This window comes from Myotis nattereri (assembly GCF_964212035.1).
Source record: "Myotis nattereri genome assembly, chromosome: 8".
NCBI classification, from domain to species: domain Eukaryota; kingdom Metazoa; phylum Chordata; class Mammalia; order Chiroptera; family Vespertilionidae; genus Myotis; species Myotis nattereri.
The window spans coordinates 18,540,420-18,563,622 of NC_138083.1; the positions used below are offsets into that span (position 1 = coordinate 18,540,420).

Genomic DNA, 23,203 nt, shown 5'->3' on the forward strand with positions numbered 1-23,203 from the left:
CTAATTCTCCTCCAAGTTCAGTTTGCTTATTAAATAAGACTATGCCTCTGTGATAGGCCAGTGTGGGGCGCAGCTACAGTGTCTTGGCTAGGTTCAAGCCTCGGACTAATGAAAGGACAGGGTCCTCTCATTGCCACGTGCAAGTCCCAGCTGGAGGGCAGGGCCCTCCCAGCACAATCATAGCCAACGCTGTGGTTGTAAGCTTGAACCTATGGTCCAAACACGTGGCCCCACGTGCCTTGTGCTGGAGTTCAGGTGCATGTAGTTGATTAGGGTTGGAGCTCATGAGAATGCTGTAAACAACTTGATCACGCCCCTACTTTGCCTCGTGGCATCTGCTATAAAATAAAGACACGGCTTTTGGGCGCTGGCGCTGTCTCCTCATCAGGGAGGCAGCGTCCCACCGAGACCCAACTGTCATTCTCTTGTCTGTCTTTTCTCAATCCTCCCCCCCCCTCCCCCCCGCCCCACTCAAGGTCACTGAACCAGGCTGAGCTGGCATGGCACATAAGGCGCCCTGGGGCTGAGTATGCCATAGCTGTGCCGGCTCCCCACAGGCCAGGTCCCAGGAAGGACAGATATTACCATTCCAACTCTCACTGGGGATAGAAGAGAAACCTGTAGTTTATAGGTTCCCAGATTCTATCTTATATATATCCAATACTTAAAGTGATACTTATTTTAAAAAGCTAGTGTCATCAAATGCCAATTCTGTATAGCTGGCCACAGAATTTGATTCTTAAAAATTGGTTATTGAACTGATTTTACTAATCCCATTTATTTCAAAATAACTCTCTGGTTGTCCACTTAGCAGGAGTGGGGAACCTTTTTTTTTGCTAAGGGTCATATGGATATTTATAACATCATTCACTTAATATACATTTATGTTGATAAATTTACACTCCTACATTTATTGAATTTCGAGTCCCTCCCATAATTGCCTTGGTAGGGCCACACCAAATGGTTTTGTGGACCTTATACAGCCCTCTCGGTGGATGTTCCCCACGCCTGACTTAAGACTAGCTCCAAACTGGTGTTTGAACTCAGGCCTCGGGAGTAGCTGAGCTTGAATTCCTTTCCTTTGGTATCACACTTTGGCCTAGACACAGAAACTTTTTATAAAATATATTTTTATTGATTTCAGAAAGGAAGGGAGAGAGATGGAAACATCAATGATGAGAATCATTGAATGGCTGTCTCCAGCATGCCCCCTGCCTGGGGATTGAACCTGCAACCTGGGCATGTGCCCTGACCGGGAATCAAATCGTGACCTCTAGGTTGACACTGAAACACTGAGTCACACAGGCCAGGCACGTTTATTTTATGTTTTTATTGCTTTTGGAGAGGGAGAGGGAGAGAAACATAGATGAGAGCCATCAATCAGATTCCCCTGCCCCCCGGAGATCAAGCCTGCAACCTGGGCGTGTGCCCTTACTGGAAACTTAACTGGTGACCTCTCTGTGTATAGGGTGATGTTCAACCAACTTAGTTACACTGCCCAGGGCAACACAGAAACTTTTAAATGGAGTTAAAAAGGGAAAATACAACAGCTGAGAACCTAAAAAGCCCTCCAGGTAACATCTGTGCAACACATCGAATACTAGTAAGCTAGTATTTTCTATATGTCTAAAGAATGGAACTGAAAGTGGTATTAGGACTAAGGACAATGACAGTGGCTTTCTGCTCAGTTTAGACATGAGTTTTAGAACAGAATAAGGAAAAGAAACAAGCCTAAAACAGGACAAGAACAGAAGAATGGTACCCCTTCCCAAAATAAAGTGTGAGTGGAGGGCAATGGATTATTTTTAGTTTTAATGTTACTTAAATAATAATAATATAGGAAAAATTCTATTAAATGATACAACTTAGCCAGAGTGAACTTGTAAGACTTTAACAAAGAAGGTCTAGAGAAAAAAAACCTTTTGAATGAGGATAATAATGAATATTTATGGACTGAAACATCCTTCACAAGAGTCACTTAGGTCTGAGGTAAATGCAGTGGCACAATCCTCCAAAAGAATATTTCTTTTTTTAAAAAAATATTTTTATTGATTTCGGGGAGGAAGAGATAGAAATATCAATGATGAGAGAGAAAAATTAATCAGCTGCCTCCTGCACGCCCCCTACTGGGGACTGAGCCTGCAACCCAGGCATGTGCCCTTGACCAGAATCGAACCTGGGACCCATCAGTCCGCAGCCCAATGCTCTATCTACTGAGCCAAACCAGCTAGGGCAAGAATATTTGACATAAAAAGGAACAGAATGTGGAAAAGGATGTTCCAACTATCCTCTCCATTCACGCCCCAAGTTTGCACAGACTGCTCTGCTATTCCTGCCTTTCCCATTTTAATTTCTTCTCAGTGGAACCATTGTGAAAACAGAAATGGTGATACTGAACCAGATATAAACAATTTCCAATGAAGACCTTAATAAATAGCTTCAAAACAAGCATTTTTAGGCTCTAGCCATTATCCATTGGTAAATACGCATTTGTTGGCTTCTTTTTTCTTGGACAGTCAAGTCTTGAAAGCTTCAGATGTTGTCCTCCAGAACTTCAAAGTATTTTATTAAAGAATGGATTCCACTTACCTGCTTCATATTCTGGTGGCTACTCTACCAATATAAATTTAGTCTCCATAGATTTAAAAAATATATTTTCATAGCAGTAAGTCTGTATCCATTATTGTGAAGTTTGCTTTCAAGGGAATTTGATGTTCCATCATGAGTTAAATTACTTGCTCCCAAAGGAACTTCATTTGAAAGATGTCATAAAGTTCCGAGCTCTCTATTAAAATTCAAGCCATTCTGTCATGTAAATACAGTTAGATGGTGAAATCTCACCACCTTCATGGCAGTCGTCAAAAACCTTTAAAACAGAAAAATGTTTATATTCAAACTGAAGTGTTTTTTTTTTTAAAAAAAAAGTACTAATAAAGTAAAATTAAGTGTCAACTATAACTCAAATTTCTATTAATGAACTATCCAAGACTTAACCATTTACTTAAAGCACTATTCGAAACAAAACTTTCAAATTGAAGGAGATTAGGTCTGTATTTAAGGACACACTGTAATTAGGCCTGCTCTGTGATCATAAAGTTACTTAATGGGAAACCTTTTACTACAGCATTAAGAAGACCATGTTCACCTGCCCACTGGGGGAAAGGCTATCAGCGGGTACCACAGGAATATAAGGGAGATCTATACTTAAGAATGACTTAGTTTTGACTAACCAAATGTTTCCTGTTTAGCTACTTTCGTTTTTGTGAAGGGTGCCAAATAGAATTTCCAATATGCTAGCCTTTTTTCTAGTAATTGAAACCATGGCATAGAATGCTTAGATATATAGAAAAGGGCCAGTATCTATAATAATAAAAGCATAATATGCTAATTAGACCGGATGTCCTTCCAAACGAAGCTGGAGCTGCAAGGGAAGCCTGGGTCCTGAGTACCAGAGGGAAGTCGATGCCAGCAGCCAGGGGAAGGAAGGCCTACTCTTGCATGAATTTCGTGCATCGGGTCTCTAGTAATGAAATAAAACACAGACTAGCAGCCCATGAATATAAATGCGATGAGGGCTGGGGCAGTCCCTATAGCACACAATTGGCACTCATAAACTATATGGGAATGAATGAATGAATAGTACCTTGGGCATATTGCAGGGGACAGAACATTACCTCTGAGTTTGAATCCTGGTTGTTACTTCTAAGCTACATGCTCTTAGGTCTTTCTTAGCCCAAGTTCCCTTCTACTTAAGGGAAAATAACACCAGTAGCTCAAAGGGACATAAGGAGGATTAAATGAAATCACATAAATCTTCAAAAACACGTCTGACTATGGTACGTTCTCAAATCTCATTTCTCACACTACTTAGGTTAAGTGATTAATAGTTGTCAAAAATTGTCTGTTTTAGGGCTAAGAGCAGAAAACACAGATCACTTATGTAAGGCAATGATTTGTTCATTAAATATCAAGATTACATGGAGGTTTGAGTAATTCTTGGTCAACCCTGAGTGTCAGAGAACTGGGGTGTGCTTGCTGGTACGTTATGTGGCATTTGCACTTGGAGGTAGTCAAGTGTAACGTGAAGCCTCTTGAACTCACCGGGCAGAGTCCACAGGGGGTCCGGACCAAGCCCGTAGGGGGGATGATTGGATTGACTGCTCTGTACAGTTTCATGTGTCCGTCTACACTGCCAACTGTGCTTTCCTTTGCAGCGATGATAGTCATCTCCACTTTCCCATCATATATGAGTGTATTCAAGATGGTTTCAATGTCCTCCATGGACAACTCTACCTGTAAAGGGGATATATTAAAAAGGAAACAAAAAGGACAAAGACACATTCGTTTGGAGGGAGTTAAAAACAAGTCATCGAAAACACAAAGAGGCTGAACAATGATTCAAGTTAACACAAACCACTCAAATGCTAGGGACAAAACTGAGTACCTCAAACTGAGTTTGATATCTTTGCTCTTTAATGTATAACCTAGACGTCTTATAAAGTCAAGTTTGGCAAGAACTGGATGGAGATTTATAAAATGCTTGAGCAGAAATTTAGATATAGAACAGTCTTTAGTCAAAATCACTAGTTTTTTTATAAGTGAAAAATCTGGGAAATGAAAAATGACTTGTCCAAATGTTCACTTGAATTTCTTCTTTGATCATGAAAAGCATTCAGCACCGTTTCCTTATGTATAGGACCTTATGTAAAGGTCTTCAAAAAATATGCCGATACCATCATATATCTCATAAGAAGGAAAATACCAATAAATGACAGCTGATGTGATGACTGTTTGGCACATATATTGAAATGTACCTGAGAAAGTCAGAACAAACTTCTGAAAGTGAAGTGTACTACCAGACTCCGCTCTGCTGCACTATTTCCCAAGCCCAAATACACACAGTTCCGACAATGCCAATGGCAATGACCAACTTTGCCTAACAGGCTCAGGACAGTACTTTCTCAAAGTGGGTTCTGCAGAATATTCACAGATTATCACCTGAGAAAAGGGTATGGGTCAAATATGTTTGGCATATCCTGTAAGCTATACCACTATGATAAATAAGTTTTTAAAAATAAGATTAAAATTAGAAACTGAGTTCTGACCTTACTGATCCCCAATTCACAGATATATTTCCATACTTCGTGTGATGAAGCAAATGAATTATTTCTTTGTATCATTGGATTCTGTTTGCTTTCTTGTGCTGTTTCTGCCTATAAGGTTAGACACATAAATCTCAGCAAGAACACTACTGTTTTCTGAATACAATTTATACAAAGTGAAATCAACAGAACATATTTTGTTTAGTAAAAATTACCAATTTAATGCCTATAAAACAAGACCTACAAAATTAAACATTATGAAGAAACTTAAAAAGAAATGATTATTTACTCAATTATGCCTTACCTTGGTTTGTAGGAACTTAAAACACTGTTGGTTAAGCACCTCTACAAATTCAGATTCAAAATCCTGGTCACTGTACCAGGCTCCACCAGTCACAGACCGGTCAGGCTGCAGGTTGTAGAGCATATACACTTTTTTCTTTGAGGCCTAGGAAAAAGCATGCACAGAAGATGTGCTTATAAGCTAACAATCTCCCAAAACTAAGAAGTGAAAAAAGCTCAAAACATTGTATTTTAGAGTTTTAGATTCACAGAATTATTGTGAAAATGGTATAGAATTCCATTTACCTTGTGATGTTTTCCCTATTATTAGCATCTTACATTAATAGGGTACATTTGTTACAACGAACCAATATTGATATATTATTATGAACTAAAATCTACACTTTGTTCATATTTCCTTAGTTTTTTCTGGTCCATTTTTCTCCCCAAGATACCACATTAGATTTAGTTGTCATGTCTTCTGAGGCAAATTTTAGTTGTGACAGTCTTTAAGTGTCTATCGATGAACTTGCCAGTTTTGAGAATTACTGGTCAGGTATTCTCAAGGATGCCCTTAACTGGGATTTGGTCTGATGTTTTTCTGATGATTAGACTGGAAGAAAGATCACAGGGATCAACTGACCTTCTTATCACATCAGATCAAGGGTATCTGATTAGGGTGAGGAAAAGGTTTTTTTTTTGTGTGTGTGTTTTTTTTTTTTTAATATATTTTATTGATATTTTACAGAGAGGAAGGGAGAGAGATAGAGAGTTAGAAACATCGATGAGAGAGAATCATCGATCAGCTGCCTCCTGCACATCTCCTACTGGGGATGTGCCCGCAACCCAGGTACATGTCCTTGACCGGAATCGAACCTGGGACCTCTCAGTCCGCAGGCTGATACTCTATCCACTGAGCCAAACCGGTTTCGGCGAGGAAAAGGTTTTAAAATTAGAAGAGTGTGGGAGATGAGGAAGATGGCGGCGATATAGGCAGACGCGTCCCAGGTCCTGTCCCGGAGCAAATGGAGAGAGCAGTTGAAACTAATAGCATCCACTCCGAATTGGCGAAATTGCTCAGCTGGTGAGACGGTTTGCAGCCGGGAAGAGCAGAACTCCCCTGGAAAGGTAAAAAAAAACCAGGGTTTTGGGCAGGAAAGTTTGCCAGACCTCTGAGCCCAGAGAGTCGGAGTGAGACCGCGTGGCAGACAGCCGCGTCCCTTGGGACAGGCACAGCCCCTGACGGGGGGGAAAGGAGAACCGCGGGATTCCTGGCGCCGCCGGGGGAATTGAGAGCTGGGTTCTGTGATCACGGAGGACTGAGCCTAAAGGGGGCAGCCTGAAGAGCTGACCAGACCATGCAGTGCCGGTAAGAGAAGAAGCTTACAGAAACCGAGCCTTTCCCGTTTCCGCTGCTGGCGTTTGTTTGTTTTCACTGAATCCTGTTCATGGGACATTTCGGATACAGACACTCACCTGTGCTGAAGAGAGGGAGAGTGTGCAGAGGAGTGGAATCTGGGGAGAGACTGAAGAGAGAGGGGGGCCGGGAGAGGTGGCAGCGAATTGAGTGCTGAGACACCCCTGAGCCCAGGACTGGGGCAGCCATTCTCTCCGGAGAGTGAGACTCCTCCCCCCAGCCCCCAGGCAAGGAGCACAGCCACACCCAGATTCCACCCTGTAGGAGATCAAGGATTAAAATAATCTGATCAATCCCTGGGAGTTAACAGGGTCTGGCCTATAGAGGGATTTTCAATCCCAGCAACAACACAGCGCCGGTAACTAACTATTACGCAGCCAGCTCTGGGCAGTGAACTTCCACTGGACAGAGAGGCCCTATAGCCTCAGAGGCCAACCCCAGAACACTGCCACCCAGAGGCTGACCCACAAACTGACTCTTTGCTAAACACAAAATAAGGCAGTCTGGGAAAGAAATGCGGCCTGCTTTAAAATAAGGACTGTGGTTTACAACACAGAGGAACAGTGTATCGCAGGGGAACTCAACACTCTCCTGAATACCTGACAGGTCTAAGGCGAGCCACACTGAAGAATAGAAGAACCGAGGGACCTTCACTACTGCAAGTCTTTTTTTTTTTCTTTTTTTTCTTTTTTCACCTTTTAACTAAGAAACCAATTTTTTTCTTCTTCTTTTTTTCTTTTCTTTTTTTTTTCTTCTTTTTCCATCACCTCATTTTACCCTTTTAACTACTACCTTCTTATTTTTAACCAGTATTATTACTGCTACCATTTTACCATTTTTTAAAGTGCCATTTTATTTTCTCTTTATTTTATTTTGGGATTAGTGTTCTCCATTCTATTTTCATCGTTATATTATTGGTTGTTTCTAGTTTGCATTCATCTCCAGGGAGCTGTTGCTGGAATCTGTTGGGATTAATGGCGGTTCTATAGGAGTATTCTCCTCATATTAAAAGTCTCTTCCCCTCTTCCACTTCATTCTCTCTTTTCGCTCTTTTATTTTCTTTTTTCTCCTTTTTTTTTTCTTTCTTTTTTCTTGTCTTTTCTTTTCTCACTTTTTTCCCCCCTCCTTTTTCCCAATTTCATTTTTGCACTCTTTTTTTTGGTCCCTACTTTTCTTTTCTTTTTTCTCTTTTATCTTTTTCCCTTCCATCCTCCTTATCCCCTAATTCTCTTAATTCGGGTGGTCACCTTTATTTGGGGTTATTAATATCGTGAATATATTTGTGTATACTGCCGGGTACGTGGTGCCTTGTTGTGTTGTATTTTGTGCCTTTAAATCAACGCAGCAGATCGAAGCTACAGCAACCTCCAGAGCACCACACCCTCTGCTGAGGAACAGCAGCTGTATGTGAAGCCTCGCCCCACCAGCCAGAAGAGCCACCTCAGCTGTGAACAGCACACACCAGAGGAGCTGCTGCCAACTGAAGAGCAGCTGCTACCGCAACCGCCTGAAGAGCAACCACAGACCAAGGAGTCACTGCCACCAAGGGAGCAACCACTGAACGACTCAACGTCTAGATATGTCAGTGAGATCAAACATGGGTAGACAAAGAAACCCCCAAAGGAAAGAGAAGGAGGACTCTCCAGAAAAGCAGCTAAGTAATACAGAGGCATGCAACATGACAGACAAAGAATTCAGAATAAGGGTCCTAGAGTGCATAAACCGGATGGAGGAAAAAATCGACATCCTCTGCAAGAAGCAAGAAGAAACAGATGAAAAAATCGATAACATATGGAAGAAGCTAGAAGAAACAGATGAAAAAATCAACAACTTAAGTAAGACCCAAGAAGAAATGAAGAGTGATATAGCTGCAATGAAAAACTCCATTGAAAGTATCAACAGTAGACTAGGAGAAGCGGAGGACCGAATTAGTGAATTAGAAGACAAGGAAGCAAAACACAGTCAAAATGTACTGCAATTGGAGAAAAAAATTAAAACACAGGAGGAGAGCCTAAGGGAGCTTTGGGACAACATGAAACGAAACAACATACGAATAATAGGGGTTCCAGAACAACAGAAGGATGAACAAGGATTAGAAAACCTATTAGAAGAAATAATATCAGAAAACTTCCCTGAGGTGGGGAAGAAAAAAGTCACACAAGCCCAGAGAGTCCCAAACAAGGTGAACCCGAAAAGACCCACACCAAGACACATCATAATTACCATGGCAAATGTTCAGGACAAAGAGAGAATCTTACAGGCTGCAAGAGAGAGACGGAAAGTTACATACAAGGGATCTCCCATTAGATTGTCAAATGATTTCTCAACAGAAACACATCAGGCCAGAAAAGAATGGACAGAAATTTACAAAGTGATGCAAAGCAAAGGTCTGAATCCAAGAATACTCTATCCAGCAAGGCTATCATTCAAACTTGAAGGGGAAATAAGAAGCTTCACAGACAAAAAAAGGCTAAGGGAGTTTATCACCACCAAGCCAGCAATGCAAGGAATGCTAAAGGGACTGGTATAAAAATAAGAAATAAAAAGCTCAGAAAGAAAACAGCCACACACACAAAAACAGAAATGGCTACAAACAAGTACCTTTCAATAATAACTTTAAACGTAAACGGACTAAATGCTCCAAACAAAAGACATCGAGTGGCTGAATGGATAAAAAAACATGACCCATACATCTGCTGTCTACAAGAAACCCACCTCATTAGAAGGGACTCACACAGACTGAAAGTGAAAGGATGGAAAAATATCTTTCAGGCAAATGGAAAGGAAAAGAAAGCTGGGGTAGCAATACTTATATCGGACAAAATAGACCTCAAAGTGAAGGCCATAACAAGAGATAAGGAAGGCCACTTCATAATACTAAAGGGATCAATTCAACAAGAAGATATAACCCTGGTAAACATATATGCACCCAATGCAGGAGCACCCAAATTCATAAAAAAACTCCTGGAAGATATCAAAGGAGAGATCAACAACAATACAATCATAGTAGGGGACTTTAATACACCACTGACAGCACTGGATAAGTCCTCTAGACAAACAATCAGCAAAGATACAGCAATCCTAAATGACTCACTAGATCAGATGGACTTAATAGACATCTTCAGAACACTTCACCCCAGTGCCACGGAATATACATTCTACTCAAGTGCTCATGACACATATTCAAAAATAGACCATATATTGGGTCACAAGCAAAGTATCCCCAAATTCAAGAAGATTGAAATCATAAAAAGCATCTTCTCAGACCACGATGGCATAATATTAGAAATAAACTACAATAAAAACAACCCAAAATACTCAAACACCTGGAAGCTGAATAGCATGCTATTAAATATTGATTGGGTTACCAATGAAATCAAAGAAGAAATTCGAAACATCCTGGAAACTAATGACAATGAAAACACAATAATCCAAAACCTATGGGACACAATGAAAGCAGTCCTGAGAGGGAAGTTTATAGCTCTACAGGCCTATCTCAAAAAACAAGAAAAAATGGTAGTAAATCAGCTAACTCTACAACTCAAAGAATTAGAAAGAGAGCAACAAGAAAACCCCAGAGTGAGCAGGAGGAAGGAGATAATAAAGATTAAAGCAGAAATAAATGACATAGAGACCAAAAAAACAATACAGAAAATCAATGAAACCAAGAGCTGGTTCTTTGAAAGGATAAACAAGATTGACAAACCTCTAGCCAGACTCACCAAGAAGCAAAGAGAGAGGACCCAAATAAACAAAATCAGAAACGATAGAGGCGAAATAACAACAGACCCCACAGAAATACAAATGATTGTTAAAAAATACTATGGTCAGCTCTACTCCAACAAACTAGACAACCTGGAGGAAATGGACACATTCCTAGAAAAATACAACATTCCAAAACTCAATCAGGAAGAATCTAAAAATCTCAACAGGCCAATAACTATGGAAGAAATTGAAGCAGTCATCAAAAAGCTTCCATCAAATAAAAGCCCAGGACCAGACGGCTTCACAGGGGAGTTTTACCAAACATTCAAGGAAGAACTAAAACCTATCCTCCTCAGACTACTAAAAAAAATTCAAGAGGAAGGAACACTTCCAAGCTCATTCTATGAAGCCAGCATCACCCTAATACCAAAACCAGGTAAAGACAACACAATGAAAGAGAATTACAGGCCAATATCCCTCATGAACATAGATGCCAAAATCCTCAACAAAATCTTAGCAAATCGGATCCAGCAGTACATCAGAAAGATCATACACCATGACCAAGGAGGATTTATCCCAGGGATGCAAGGATGGTACAATATCCGCAAATCAATAAACGTGATACATCACATAAACAAATTGAAAGAAAAAAACCACATGGTCATATCAATTGATGCAGAAAAAGCATTTGACAAAATTCAACACCCATTTTTGATAAAAACTCTCAGCAAGGTGGGAGTAGATGGATCATACCTCAACATAATAAAAGCCATATATGACAGGCCCACAGCCAACATCATACTCAATGGACAAAAACTAACACCATTTCCCCTAAGAACAGGAACAAGACAGGGATGCCCCCTCTCACCACTCCTGTTCAACATAGTACTGGAAGTGTTAGCCATTGCAATTCGGCAAGAAGAAGAAATAAAAGGCATCCAAATTGGAAAAGAGGAAGTAAAACTGTCCTTATTTGCAGATGACATGATATTATACATACAAAACCCTAGAGACTCCATCAAAAAGCTACTAGACTTAATACATGAATTTGGCAATGTAGCAGGATACAAAATTAACCCCAAGAAATCTGAGGCATTTCTATACACCAATAGTGAACTTTCAGAAAGAGAGATTATAAAAACAATCCCGTTTACCATCGCACCAAAAAAATTAAGCTACCTAGGAATAAACTTAACTAAAGAGGTAAAAGACCTCTACTCAGAAAACTACAGGACGTTGAAAAAAGATATAGAGGAAGACATAAACAGATGGAAGAACATACCATGTTCGTGGATTGGTAGAATCAACATCATTAAAATGTCCATACTACCCAAAGCAATCTATAAATTCAACGCACTTCCCATTAAAATACCAACGGCATACTTCACAGATCTAGAACGAACTCTCCAAAAATTCATCTGGAATAAAAAAAGACCCCGAATAGCTGCAGCAATCCTGAAAAAGAACAAAGTAGGTGGGATCTCAATACCAGATATCAAGTTGTATTACAAAGCCACTGTTCTCAAAACTGCCTGGTACTGGCACAAGAATAGGCATATAGATCAATGGAATAGAATAGAGAGCCCAGAAATCGGCCCGAACCAATATGCTCAATTAATATTTGACAAAGGAGGCAAGAACATACAATGGAGCCAAGATAGTCTCTTCAATAAATGGTGTTGGGAAAATTGGACAGATATATGCAAGAAAATGAAACTAGACCACCAACTTACACCATACACAAAAATAAACTCAAAATGGATAAAGGACTTAAATGTACGACAGGAAACCATAAAAATTCTAGAAGAATCCAAAGGCAACAAAATCTCAGACATATGCCGAAGCAATTTCTTCACTGATACAGCTCCTAGGGCACTTGAAACTAAAGAGAAAATGAACAAATGGGACTACATCAAAATAAAAAGCTTCTGCACAGCAAAAGAAACCATCAACAAAACAACGAGAAAACCCACTGTGTGGGAAAACATATTTGCCAATGTCATATCTGATAAGGGCCTAATCTCCAAAATTTATAGGGAACTCATACAACTTAACAAAAGGAAGATAAACAATCCAATCAAAAAATGGGCAAAGGACCTAAATAGACACCTTTCAAAAGAGGACATTCAGAAAGCCAAGAGACATATGAAAACATGCTCAAAGTCACTAATCATCCGAGAGATGCAAATCAAAACAACAATGAGGTACCATCTCACACCTGTCAGACTGGCTATCATCAACAAATCAACAAACGACAAGTGCTGGAGAGGATGTGGAGAAAAAGGAACACTTGTGCACTGCTGGTGGGAATGCAGACTGGTGCAGCCACTATGGAAGACAGTATGGCGTTTCCTTAAAAAACTGAAAATGGAACTCCCATTTGACCCTGTGATCCCACTTCTAGGAATATATCCCAAGAAACCAGAAACACCAATCAGAAAGGATATATGCACCCTTATGTTCATAGCAGCACAATTCACCATAGCTAAGATCTGGAAACAGCCTAAGTGCCCATCAGTAGATGAATGGATTAGAAAACTGTGGTACATCTACACGATGGAATACTATGCTGCTCTAAAAAGGAAGGAACTCTTACCATTTGCAACGTCATGGATGGAACTGGAGAGCATTATGCTAAGTGAAATAAGCCAGTCAATGAAGGAAAAATACCACATGATCTCACTCATTCATGGATAATAGAGACCATTATAAACTTTTGAACAATAATAGATACAGAGGCAGAGCTGCCTCAAACAGATTGTCAAACTGCAGCGGGAAGGCAGGGGAGGGTTGGGGGGCAGGAGGTAGGGGGGTAAGAGATCAACTAAAGGACTTGTATGCATGCATATAAGCATAACCAATGGACATAAGACACTGGGGGATAGAGGAGGCTGGGGGACTATCTAGGGCGGGGGGATAAAATGGACACATATGTAATACCCTTTGTAATACTTTAAGCAATAAAAAAAAATAAAATAAAATAAAAAAGAAAGTTAGAAAAAAAAAATAAAAAAATAAAAAAATAAATAAAATAAAATTAGAAGAGTGTGATGGCTGCACAATCCTGTGAGTACACTAAAACCCAATGAATCATACCCTTTAAAAGGATTAATTTTGTAATATGTAAATATCTCAATAAAGCTATTAAAAATAAAGATATAGGAGAATTGTAGAAATGAAGCTAGGAGATGGGTATGTGGGGATTCATTATATTATGTTCTTTACTTCTGTATATATTGGAACTTACCTATTAAAAATGTGAAACAGAAATAATATTCTAACTTAGGTAGTGGTATGACATAAATATCATTGATAAATAAAATCAAATGAATATCAAATCGTTTTTCTTTGGCCTGATGTTTTTTATTCACCTGATGATTTTTATTTTATTTAATTTTTCAATTACAGTTGACATTCAATATTATTTTATATTTGTTTCAGGTGTACAGCCTTGTGGTTAGATAATCATATACCCTACAAGTGATCCCCTGATATTTCAAGTACGCACCTGGCACCATACATAGTTATTACATTATTGACTATATTCCCTATACTATACCTTACCTTTCTGTGATTATTCTGTAACTATCAATCTGTACTTCTTAATCCCTTTTCCTTTTCACCCAGTCCTCCAAACTCCCTCCCCTCTAGCAACCATCAATTTGTTCTCTGTATCTGTGAGTCCGTTTCAGTTTTATTTATTCATGTATTTTGTTCTTTAGATTCCACATATAAGTACAATCATATATTTGTCTTTCTCTGCCTTCTTTCACTTAGCATAATACTCTCTAGGCCTGTCCCAAATGGTAAGATTCTATTCTTTCTTATGGCTAATATTCCATTATATATATTACCACTGTGTGTTTTTTGTGGTTTTTTTATTTTTATTACCACTGTTTTTTTATCCACTAGTCTACCTAGGTTGCTTCCATATCTTTGCTATTGTAAATAATGTGATGCGCATAGGGGTGCATAGATTCTTTTGAATTAGTGTTTTTGGTTTCTTCGGATATATACCCAGAAGTAGAATTGCTGTGTCATAAGGCAGTTCCATTTTTTTAATTTTTAGAGGAACCTCTATAGTGTTTTCCATAGTGCCTGCATCAATTTGCATGAATAGTAAATTCTTATATGCTGAAATTTGTGTTCAAGCAAACTTTAATATAGGGGAATTTTGGCTCCTCTGATACTAAAATCAGTGAGGTCAGCAGCAGATGTCCCTGGTGGACACAGCTCTGGAGCATGGAGCCCCTGAAGGATGTGATGGGTAGGGTGGGATCAGGAGGAGAAACACTATGTGCTAGAAGAGATGATCCACCAAGGCAGGGATCTTTCTCTGACTTATTCACTAATGTATTGCAAGCACCCAGAACAGTGCCTGACACATAGCAAGCACACGTAGATATTTGTTCAATGAGTAATCTAATATACCAGGATGAAGTAAATTCTCTTAAACATCACAAAATCCAGGAAAAATGTTCATGATTCTAAAAATTCTTTCCTGAATAGAGTCAATTAGCTATAGATTTTTGAGTGGGTAAGAAGTTACATATCTAAGTAGCATCTTCAAACCAATTATGAGCTAAATTTTAAAAAATCTTGTTTTGATCAGTTGTTTTAAATCACAACACAGCTTAAAGAACAATAAAAATCTGAAATATAGTTGGAGCAATATATATATAAAACATTTGGGAGAAAAGAGAAAATTACTCACTGCTACAGACTTAACAGCTTTGATAAGCTTTTTACTTTCCAAATTCTTTAAAATTTTGTTAATTTCTGTTAATGGCAAATTACTTTTATACCGGATGTCTCTGCTCCATATTCCTATAAGAAAGTAAAATAAAATAAGTTGAAAACTATAGGATTTATGTTTATAATCCCATTGCTTATATCTCATACCAAAACCAGCAAAATAGGTATCTATATATTGCTAGGGCTATAGGAAAAATTAAGTGTCATAGAGGCAAAAATCTCACATAAAGTAACAAAAATATTAAAACGATATATGTTATATGTTCTAGTTTCTATAGAAATTTCTTAGAATCCTAGTGTGAACCTTTTTAAAAACAAATGAAAAGGGCACTTTTGTAATGGAAGAAAAATCTTGAATGCTATTGAATTTATGCAGTCATGTGCTACATACTGACATCTCAGTCAGTGATGGACCGCATGTATCCTGGTGGGTCCAAAAGATTATAATAGAGCTGAAAATTTCTACCATCGGGTGTCCTAATGTTGTAGCCCAACTCATTACTCAAGTGTTTGTGGTAGTGCTGGTATAAACAAACCTACTAGTCGTATAAAAATACAGCATATACAAGTATGTACAGTACATAATACTTGATAAGTGACTATTTTACTGGTTTATGTATTTACTATACTTTACTTTTAATCATGAATTTAGAGTATGTTCTTTCTACTTATAAAAAAAAGTTTGCTGTAAAACTATGCTGCAATAGCCTCCCCTATCCCTAGTCTCATACATCTCAGGTTTACTGTGTCTCTTGATTGTATCTTTTCTCTTTTGCTTGATTTAATCTTGTGTTGTTTTATACAGTAACATGCTGTATAGGCTTGTAGCTTAGGAGCAATAAGCCATACCATATAGCTTAGGTATGTAATAGGTTTATATCATCTACGTTTGTGTAAGTAAACTCTATGATATTTGCACAAGGACAATAAAATCACTTTATGCATTTTTCAGAACTTATCCTTGTTAAGTGGTGCTTGACTGTTTCTTCCATTCCCTCCTGCACCCCATCTCTGTTTTCTATAAGTTTCACATTGGATTATATATGTAAAAGACAAACTTAAGTTTGGGCTACAGTCAGCTGCAATCTATGCCCATTATTTATACAGCACTACAGTCAGGAGATGGAAAACAGGAAGATTCTAGTTCTTATAGCCACTAAACAGACTGCAAAGGAAGGTATAATTTTTCTTTCAAAGAAAGAATGTTATATGTGAAAAGGGAATATTATGTAAAAATATTTTGCCATATTTTCTTCCCAATACAGAGGCATAATGAGATAAGAACTTTTTTCAACACAGAATGGCTTCAGATTACATCATAAATGTTAAAGCTAAGGGATCAAATAGATCCTAAATTGTAATAAACAGCAACTTCCTTATTTTTCTTTATAAGCAGCAATTTAGATATAGTTCTTCAATTAAGTCAGAGAAACTAAGTAGCTGTTGAGGGACCTAATCAGACACTGCCACACTGCACTACACATCTCTCCATTTGTTTTTTGAAAAACCAGAGATTTTATTAGCCACAATTTACAGATAAGAAGAAGAAACTAAGGCTTCCAAAATATAAAGAGGATTAAAAAAGGGACCTTAAGTTTTCATTTATTTTGGATAATACATTCATATGGTTCAATATTAGGAAGGTTCCTTCCATTCCTGCTCACAGTTATCTAATCCCTGCCTCCTTTGAGGCAACAATGACATCACTCCACGTGTCCTTCAAGCATATGTATAGTACAGCGTGGGGCAAAAGTAGGTTTACAGTTGTTCATATGGAAAATAATACAATAACTAATAAACAATACAAGAATACACTGTTTCTCACAACTGTAAACCGACTCCCCCCCCCCCCCCCCCTCGACCCCCAGCCCCAACCCTCCCGTATAGAAGTATATTATTTTCTTCTCCTTTTTACATAAGTAGCAACACAGACACTGATCCATTCCCCGGGAAGACAGAATCTCAGTCCCTATATCTGGTCCAAAGTCAATGTTTTTTCTGCTTCTTCCTTCACATGCTTACCTTTATTTCCTGCATCCTCTATGATCTGATATACTAGTTTTTCTTGGTTATCTGATCCCTTCATTTTACTGCAGGGGGATAAAGTAGAATTAAAAAGGCAAAGAGGTACAGGATAATCTAATAATCTACATGACTACTTCAATGAATTAGCAGACAAGGTCATCACATTGACTTATTTACCAAAATAAAGACTTACCTTAAAAAGAATGAGACAGGGCTGTATGTACCATAATGAAAAGATGTCCAAGACAGAGTAAGTGAAAAAAACAAGTTGCAAGACAGTATGAATAGAATGATCCCATTTTTGTTAAAAAAAGAAAAAGAGAGAGATTATATATAAATATATAATCATCTATATGTATTTATATATCTAGAAGAAAAAATATATACCAAATTATTATAAGCAGTTATTTCCGGGAAATGGAACTCACGATAGGAGGCAGGGATGATATGCAAGAGGTTTACATTATGCAATTCTGTATTGGCTTTCTTCCAAAAACAGGTATTACTTTGGTAATAATCAAAGTTTTCTTAAAATGATTTGAATATGTGCTTACCCAGCATTCTGAGAATCCTTTATTCTATACAGAAGGCCTGTATTGCTCCTTAAGAGATCCAACTGACCCTAAAATTTTTAAAGATAGGAAATAGCACTGAATTACTTTGGAGATACATCAAATCTAATGACAAATGCTAACGCATTCTTTAATATTTTACACAGACTAAATGTCCTACCTCCCATAGTTATTTGTCAGTTCTTAACTTGAGATTTCAGTTTTCCCCTATCACATACAATGCATTTTTTAAAATTTAGCTCTTCATCTCATCATTTTCTAAAATATTAATATCTAACAATTACTTATATGCTAGATCTTGGCTTGGTTATATAATCAATGTGTAAAGAATTATAAACAAGCATCTTTAGAACATTTTAACAGAAAGTTCACTTGTCCTCAATAAATTATGATTCAAACTAAAACAAATTCAATAAATATAAATAAGTATAATACAAATAAAATATAATTTACGTAATATAAAGTTCAAATAGAAACTAACATGTAAAAACATTTTTTAACACGATGATTAAACTTTACAAAGTTAATAGTGACATTTACTGATATGTGTGATTTCTATTTGTTACATGAAAATTAGGCAGAAGAGTTAACCAATGAATAAAAGACCCGCAGTTTTGTTTTTCTGTAACACGTCAAAAGTAAAATAAAGCATGTCTTAACATACTCCTAAATTTCCTTGGGTCTGAACTTAGGAGCACCCCGATGGCTGCACCACTGGGCTTCTGGCAGTGCGGGGAAGACGTGGCTAAGAGAGGCCCCATTTCAATGTTAAGACTGGGCAGACCCATGATTTGGAAATGGGTTTACATATGGCTGAACAGTAATACCCTCCCTCCCCAGTCCCCACTAAGTAGCAAAACTGAACCACAAAGCTCAATTCAGTCATTTAACTCAATCTACGAACATTTAATGAACCAGTACTATGACTGTTGTTTGTGGGTACGAACATGAATTCTAAAAGCGAATCATACACCTAACTTCACTACCGTCTGGCTGGCGTTAAGACAGAGGTAAGTAATGGGTGGGATGGGCTCCCAGAGAAGCTATGGCCCAACGTGGGATTCAGGGAGGCTTCCTGGAGACAACAGCAGAGCTGAGTCTTAGAGGAAAATGAGGGGTTAGTCTGTGAAGAAAGGGAAGAAGGGCCTTCTAAGCAGGGAAGACAGAATGAGCAAAGGACCTGAGACATGCAACAGCTTGATGCGGTCCCTCTGAAACCTAACTTTTGAGACACATGATGGCAAAAGAGGAGATAGGTAAGGAAGGTAGAGGCTCACTGTGGTCAACTCATGAGTTTTGATTTGAATCTCTCGCATTGGAAGAAGTATTTCTGGTGGGGAAGTGACTTGGTCAGATCTATATTTAAGACACATCAGACTTTGCTCTGAGGCAGATGGAGCCAGGAGAGCCAGTTAGGATGCACTGTAATAGTCCAGGTAAAAGCCAAGAGCCAGAACACGTGCAGGGGTAGTAGGAATGGAAATAGGGGGACAAATTTGATATTTATTTAAGAGGCAAAATCAGTAATAACTTGTGATTTATTGATAATTACTCCTGCTTAAAATTCTTCAATAGCTGCACCACTGCCTACAGCCTATAGCCAACAGGACTGGCAGTAGGTGGGGTCAGTCACAGAGATAGTGTAAGAGAAGGAGGTACTGAGGATGATTTTCAGACAGAAAGGAAAGGGCTGAAAGAGTGGTCAAAGGACAAAAACATTTTCTATTGCCACAACCTCCAGCATCCCTTCCTCTATCTTTCCTGGAGCTGAAGACCTTCATCATAATGAAATGACTAGAAATCATCAAGAGTCCTTTTTTTTTTTTTTTTTTTTTAAAATATATTTTATTGATTTTTTACAGAGAGGAAGGGAGAGAGATAGAGAGTTAGAAACATCGATGAGAGAGAAACATCGATCAGCTGCCTCCTGCACATCTCCCACTGGGGATATGCCCGCAACCCAGGCACATGCCCTTGACCGGAATCGAACCTGGGACCTCTCAGTCCGCAGGCCGACGCTCCATCCACTGAGCCAAACCGGTTTCGGCAAGAGTCCTTTTTTTCCTGGTGCTAAAACAAAGGTCAGCAATCTGGCTCACTGCTTGTTTTTATAAATAAAGTTTTATTGGGACACAGCCACGCCCATTTCTTTATGTGTGGACCATAGCTACTTTCTTTTTTTTAATTTTATTTTTTTCATAGCTACTTTCTTGAAGAGTTATCTATTATAACAGAAACCAAATGGTCTGCAAAACCTAAAACATATACTATCTGGTCCTTTATACAAAAAGTTTGCCAAACCCTGAACTAGTAGGTTGAAGGGAACATTTTAACAGAAAGTTTACTTGTACTCAAACCTCCATATCCAGAGCCCTTAGAAATCCAACAAAGCTGGTAGATTTAAAAAAGCAAATCAGCCTTAGCCCTGGCCAGGTAGCTCAGTTAGTTAGAGTGTCGTCCTGATAAACCACATACAAGAAACAACCAATGAATGCATCAGTAAGTGGAACAACAAACTGATGTTTCTCTCTCTCTCTTTCTCCCTTCCTACCTCTAAAAAAAAAAATCAAAAAAAAAATCAGTAATAATAATTAAAAAAAAGGAAACCAGCCTTCAGATGATTACTTAGTATAGAAATATTTTACCTAATTGCTATTAAGACCAACTGAAATGCTCTCGGGACATAGGAATTTTGATGATAAGGGAGAGGAAGGAGAAACAGGTAGATTTAGAACATGGGGTACCACTAGGACACTAGAGAATGACATTAGGGCTCCAGGAAAACAGAAAAGGTAAGAATAGGTAGAAGGGCTTCACTGAAAAAAACCCACTGCTATCACTGGGAGCTGAGCCTGCACTTCCTCCCAGGGGCCCAGCACTGTTGACATTTAACTGGACTCATTCCTGCCTCTTGCAATGCTCAGGGTGAGATTGTGGAGTGTGATACCTTAATGAGTTGGCTCTGTGATGATTCACAGAAAAATCAGGGGGATGTGTTTCATAGGGAATGGCCAACACCAGGAGTAGGAAGCAAACAGAAGGTCAGAAGAAACTATGCCTATGTGCCTTTATGTATCTTACTGGCAATTAGGGTAACAAATAAAGCAGTCGGAGCTGTTTCCCGGTTTAGAATCTTATCAGTCACAACCTAACACACCTTCCAATGTGTGTGTGTTTTTTTTTTTAAAATAACAGTGCTTTTATTTTTTGTTTTATTTTTTAAATTTATTGATTTCAGAGAGGAAGAGAGAGAGAGATAGAAACATCAATGATGGGGGAGACTCATCCATTGGCTGTCTCCTGCATGCACCACACTGGAGATTGAGCCCACAACCCGGACATGTGCCCCGACTGGGAATCGAACCGTGACCTCCTGGTTCATAGGTTGATGCTCAACTACTGAGCCATACTGGCCAGGCTCTTCCAATGTTTTTATGAGTAATAATAGGAAGCAATGACAATGGTAACTTAAAAATGTAATTACATTAACTAGTTGGATTCACCTTACCATAGACAACAGTCTATTGATTGCCACTGCCCGCTGCTGAGCTTCTATATGAGGCATTTCATTTTGAATTACTTGGTCTGTGATTCCATGAGGGAACTGGTGGCATAATTCTATAATCCTAGGAACAAAGGCATTAATGATAGCATTTTTATTTCTAGTGTGTGGGGGGGAAACTAGCAGAAAAATTTGAAATGGTGTCTTCACATTTAGCAGACAGTCTGGGTTTCTGTGATGATTCTGAATCAAAGCTCTCAAAATACATGTTTACATTATTATTTAAGAAAAACTTTTTTCCTCACTAATATGAATTCTAAACTAGAACAAAAGTCAAATGAAAACACAGAAAAAAATATTAACGCTGTAGCTTCAATTTTTTCAGACGCAAGTACACAAAGTTAGGATACAGTGTATTGGGCAGCCATAAGTCTGCAGGCAGGAGGCAAATCAGGTACTTCTGGTGGGAAGCCAACATTTATGACAATTCACCACAACTGGGGCCTGTTTTGGGAATTATCCCTACCAAACAGAAACAAGCCCAAATATCCACACTGTCATGGGATCCTCGTATGTTATTCATAATAGCTTGAGAAAATTGGGTTCTTTAAAAACCATGTGGTAATCTAACAATAGTAGTGCGCTGCTAGTGAATTACAAAATTGAGAGGCTTTAGGTGCCCCACAATAATCTTGACTTAAATTCCGCACGGAAACCATTTGTGGTTTAATGTTGCTTTGTAATCACAAACTGCTCCCTAATTTTGCCCAAACGTCCAGTCGTGGGAGTTCCCACAGCGACAAGAGCCACTTTGGATCAGAACATGCACCCTAAAGCCCTTTCAGCGGTTCTCAACCTGTGGGTCGCGACCCCTTTGGCGGTCCAACGACCCTTTCACAGGGGTCGCCTAAGACCATCCTCCATATCAGATATTTACATTACGATTCATAACAGTAGCAACATTACAGTTATGAAGTAGCAACGAAAATAATTTTATGGTTGGGTCACAACATGAGGAACTGTATTTAAAGGGCCAGAAGGTTGAGAACCACTGCAGGTAAAAACGCCATCACCTTCACACAGGGAGGTGGTGCATCATCACAACTTCCCCAAAAGCATCGGGACAGCTACACAAAGTTGTAAACTGTCAAACTCCTTTGGAATTTTTTAAGAGTTTTGTTCTTGGAGGGTGGGAAGGGGATCCAAACCCGGCAACCCTCTCCTTGCGTGCTCACTGAACTTGTCCGGTATCTCTCGACTGTCCGTGGAGAAAGGGTCCGGCTGCCCAAATGACCCGCCGGGAACCGAGCCTCACCCACTGACTTACCTGTTTTCTATTTCTACTGGATCCGCGTCGGGCGGCTGCAGCTTCACCTTCACCTCAGCCATGAGGACGCGGTTCCTACACCAGCGGGGCGAGAAGCGCGGAGCGGCCTGGCAAACAGCGGTGCCCGGGCGATGGGCCTTCTTCCTCGTGTCGCAGCCGGTCCTTCCTTGTCTGTCGGCTTGAGGTGACCACGCCGCGCCTGCTCCGCCTCACTCACGGGCGCCGCTACATACTCTTCTTCTTCTTTTTTTTTTTTTTAACCTTTTCCCCCCTATATCCTCTTATTCTTGCTTCCAGAATGTCAGTGCCTGTCGGGCGAAAGAGCTTCCTGTCCTCATTCTGCATTGAGACGCCACTTTTTAGCATTTTCCAACCTCTGAGAAGGCGTGTTCTCGGACGCCTACGGTTCCTGCGGGTACCACTTTCCCAGTCAAACGTCACGGGTGGAGCTGGTTGCTAGGAAGCCATTTTTCCGCCAATCGCCTGCTCGGTTTTCAGTAGGCGGGGCGAGGCTCG

At 39.2% G+C, this 23,203-nt stretch overlaps 1 protein-coding gene across 3 annotated transcripts; it reads right to left on the bottom strand.

The window, feature by feature from the left end:
- Positions 1-1,311: 1,311 nt before the first annotated feature.
- Positions 1,312-23,103, bottom strand: POLR3F (RNA polymerase III subunit F; the record flags this gene model as incomplete). 3 transcript variants are annotated; one of them, XM_081097221.1, is made up of 9 exons in its annotated part: positions 22,688-23,103; positions 21,367-21,484; positions 17,841-17,908; positions 17,284-17,351; positions 15,221-15,333; positions 5,407-5,550; positions 5,106-5,213; positions 4,102-4,293; positions 1,312-2,866 (listed from the first exon to the last, which is right to left on the bottom strand). In XM_081097221.1, the coding sequence occupies exons 1-9, from the start codon at positions 22,747-22,749 to the stop codon at positions 2,789-2,791; spliced, it is 951 nt and encodes a 316-aa protein (XP_080953347.1). In that variant the 5' UTR covers positions 22,750-23,103. The 3 variants fall into 3 exon arrangements, with proteins under 3 accessions (XP_080953347.1, XP_080953348.1, XP_080953346.1); XM_081097222.1 differs by lacking the exon at positions 5,106-5,213; XM_081097220.1 differs by lacking the exon at positions 1,312-2,866 and having other exon boundaries at positions 3,961-4,293.
- Positions 23,104-23,203: the final 100 nt, after the last annotated feature.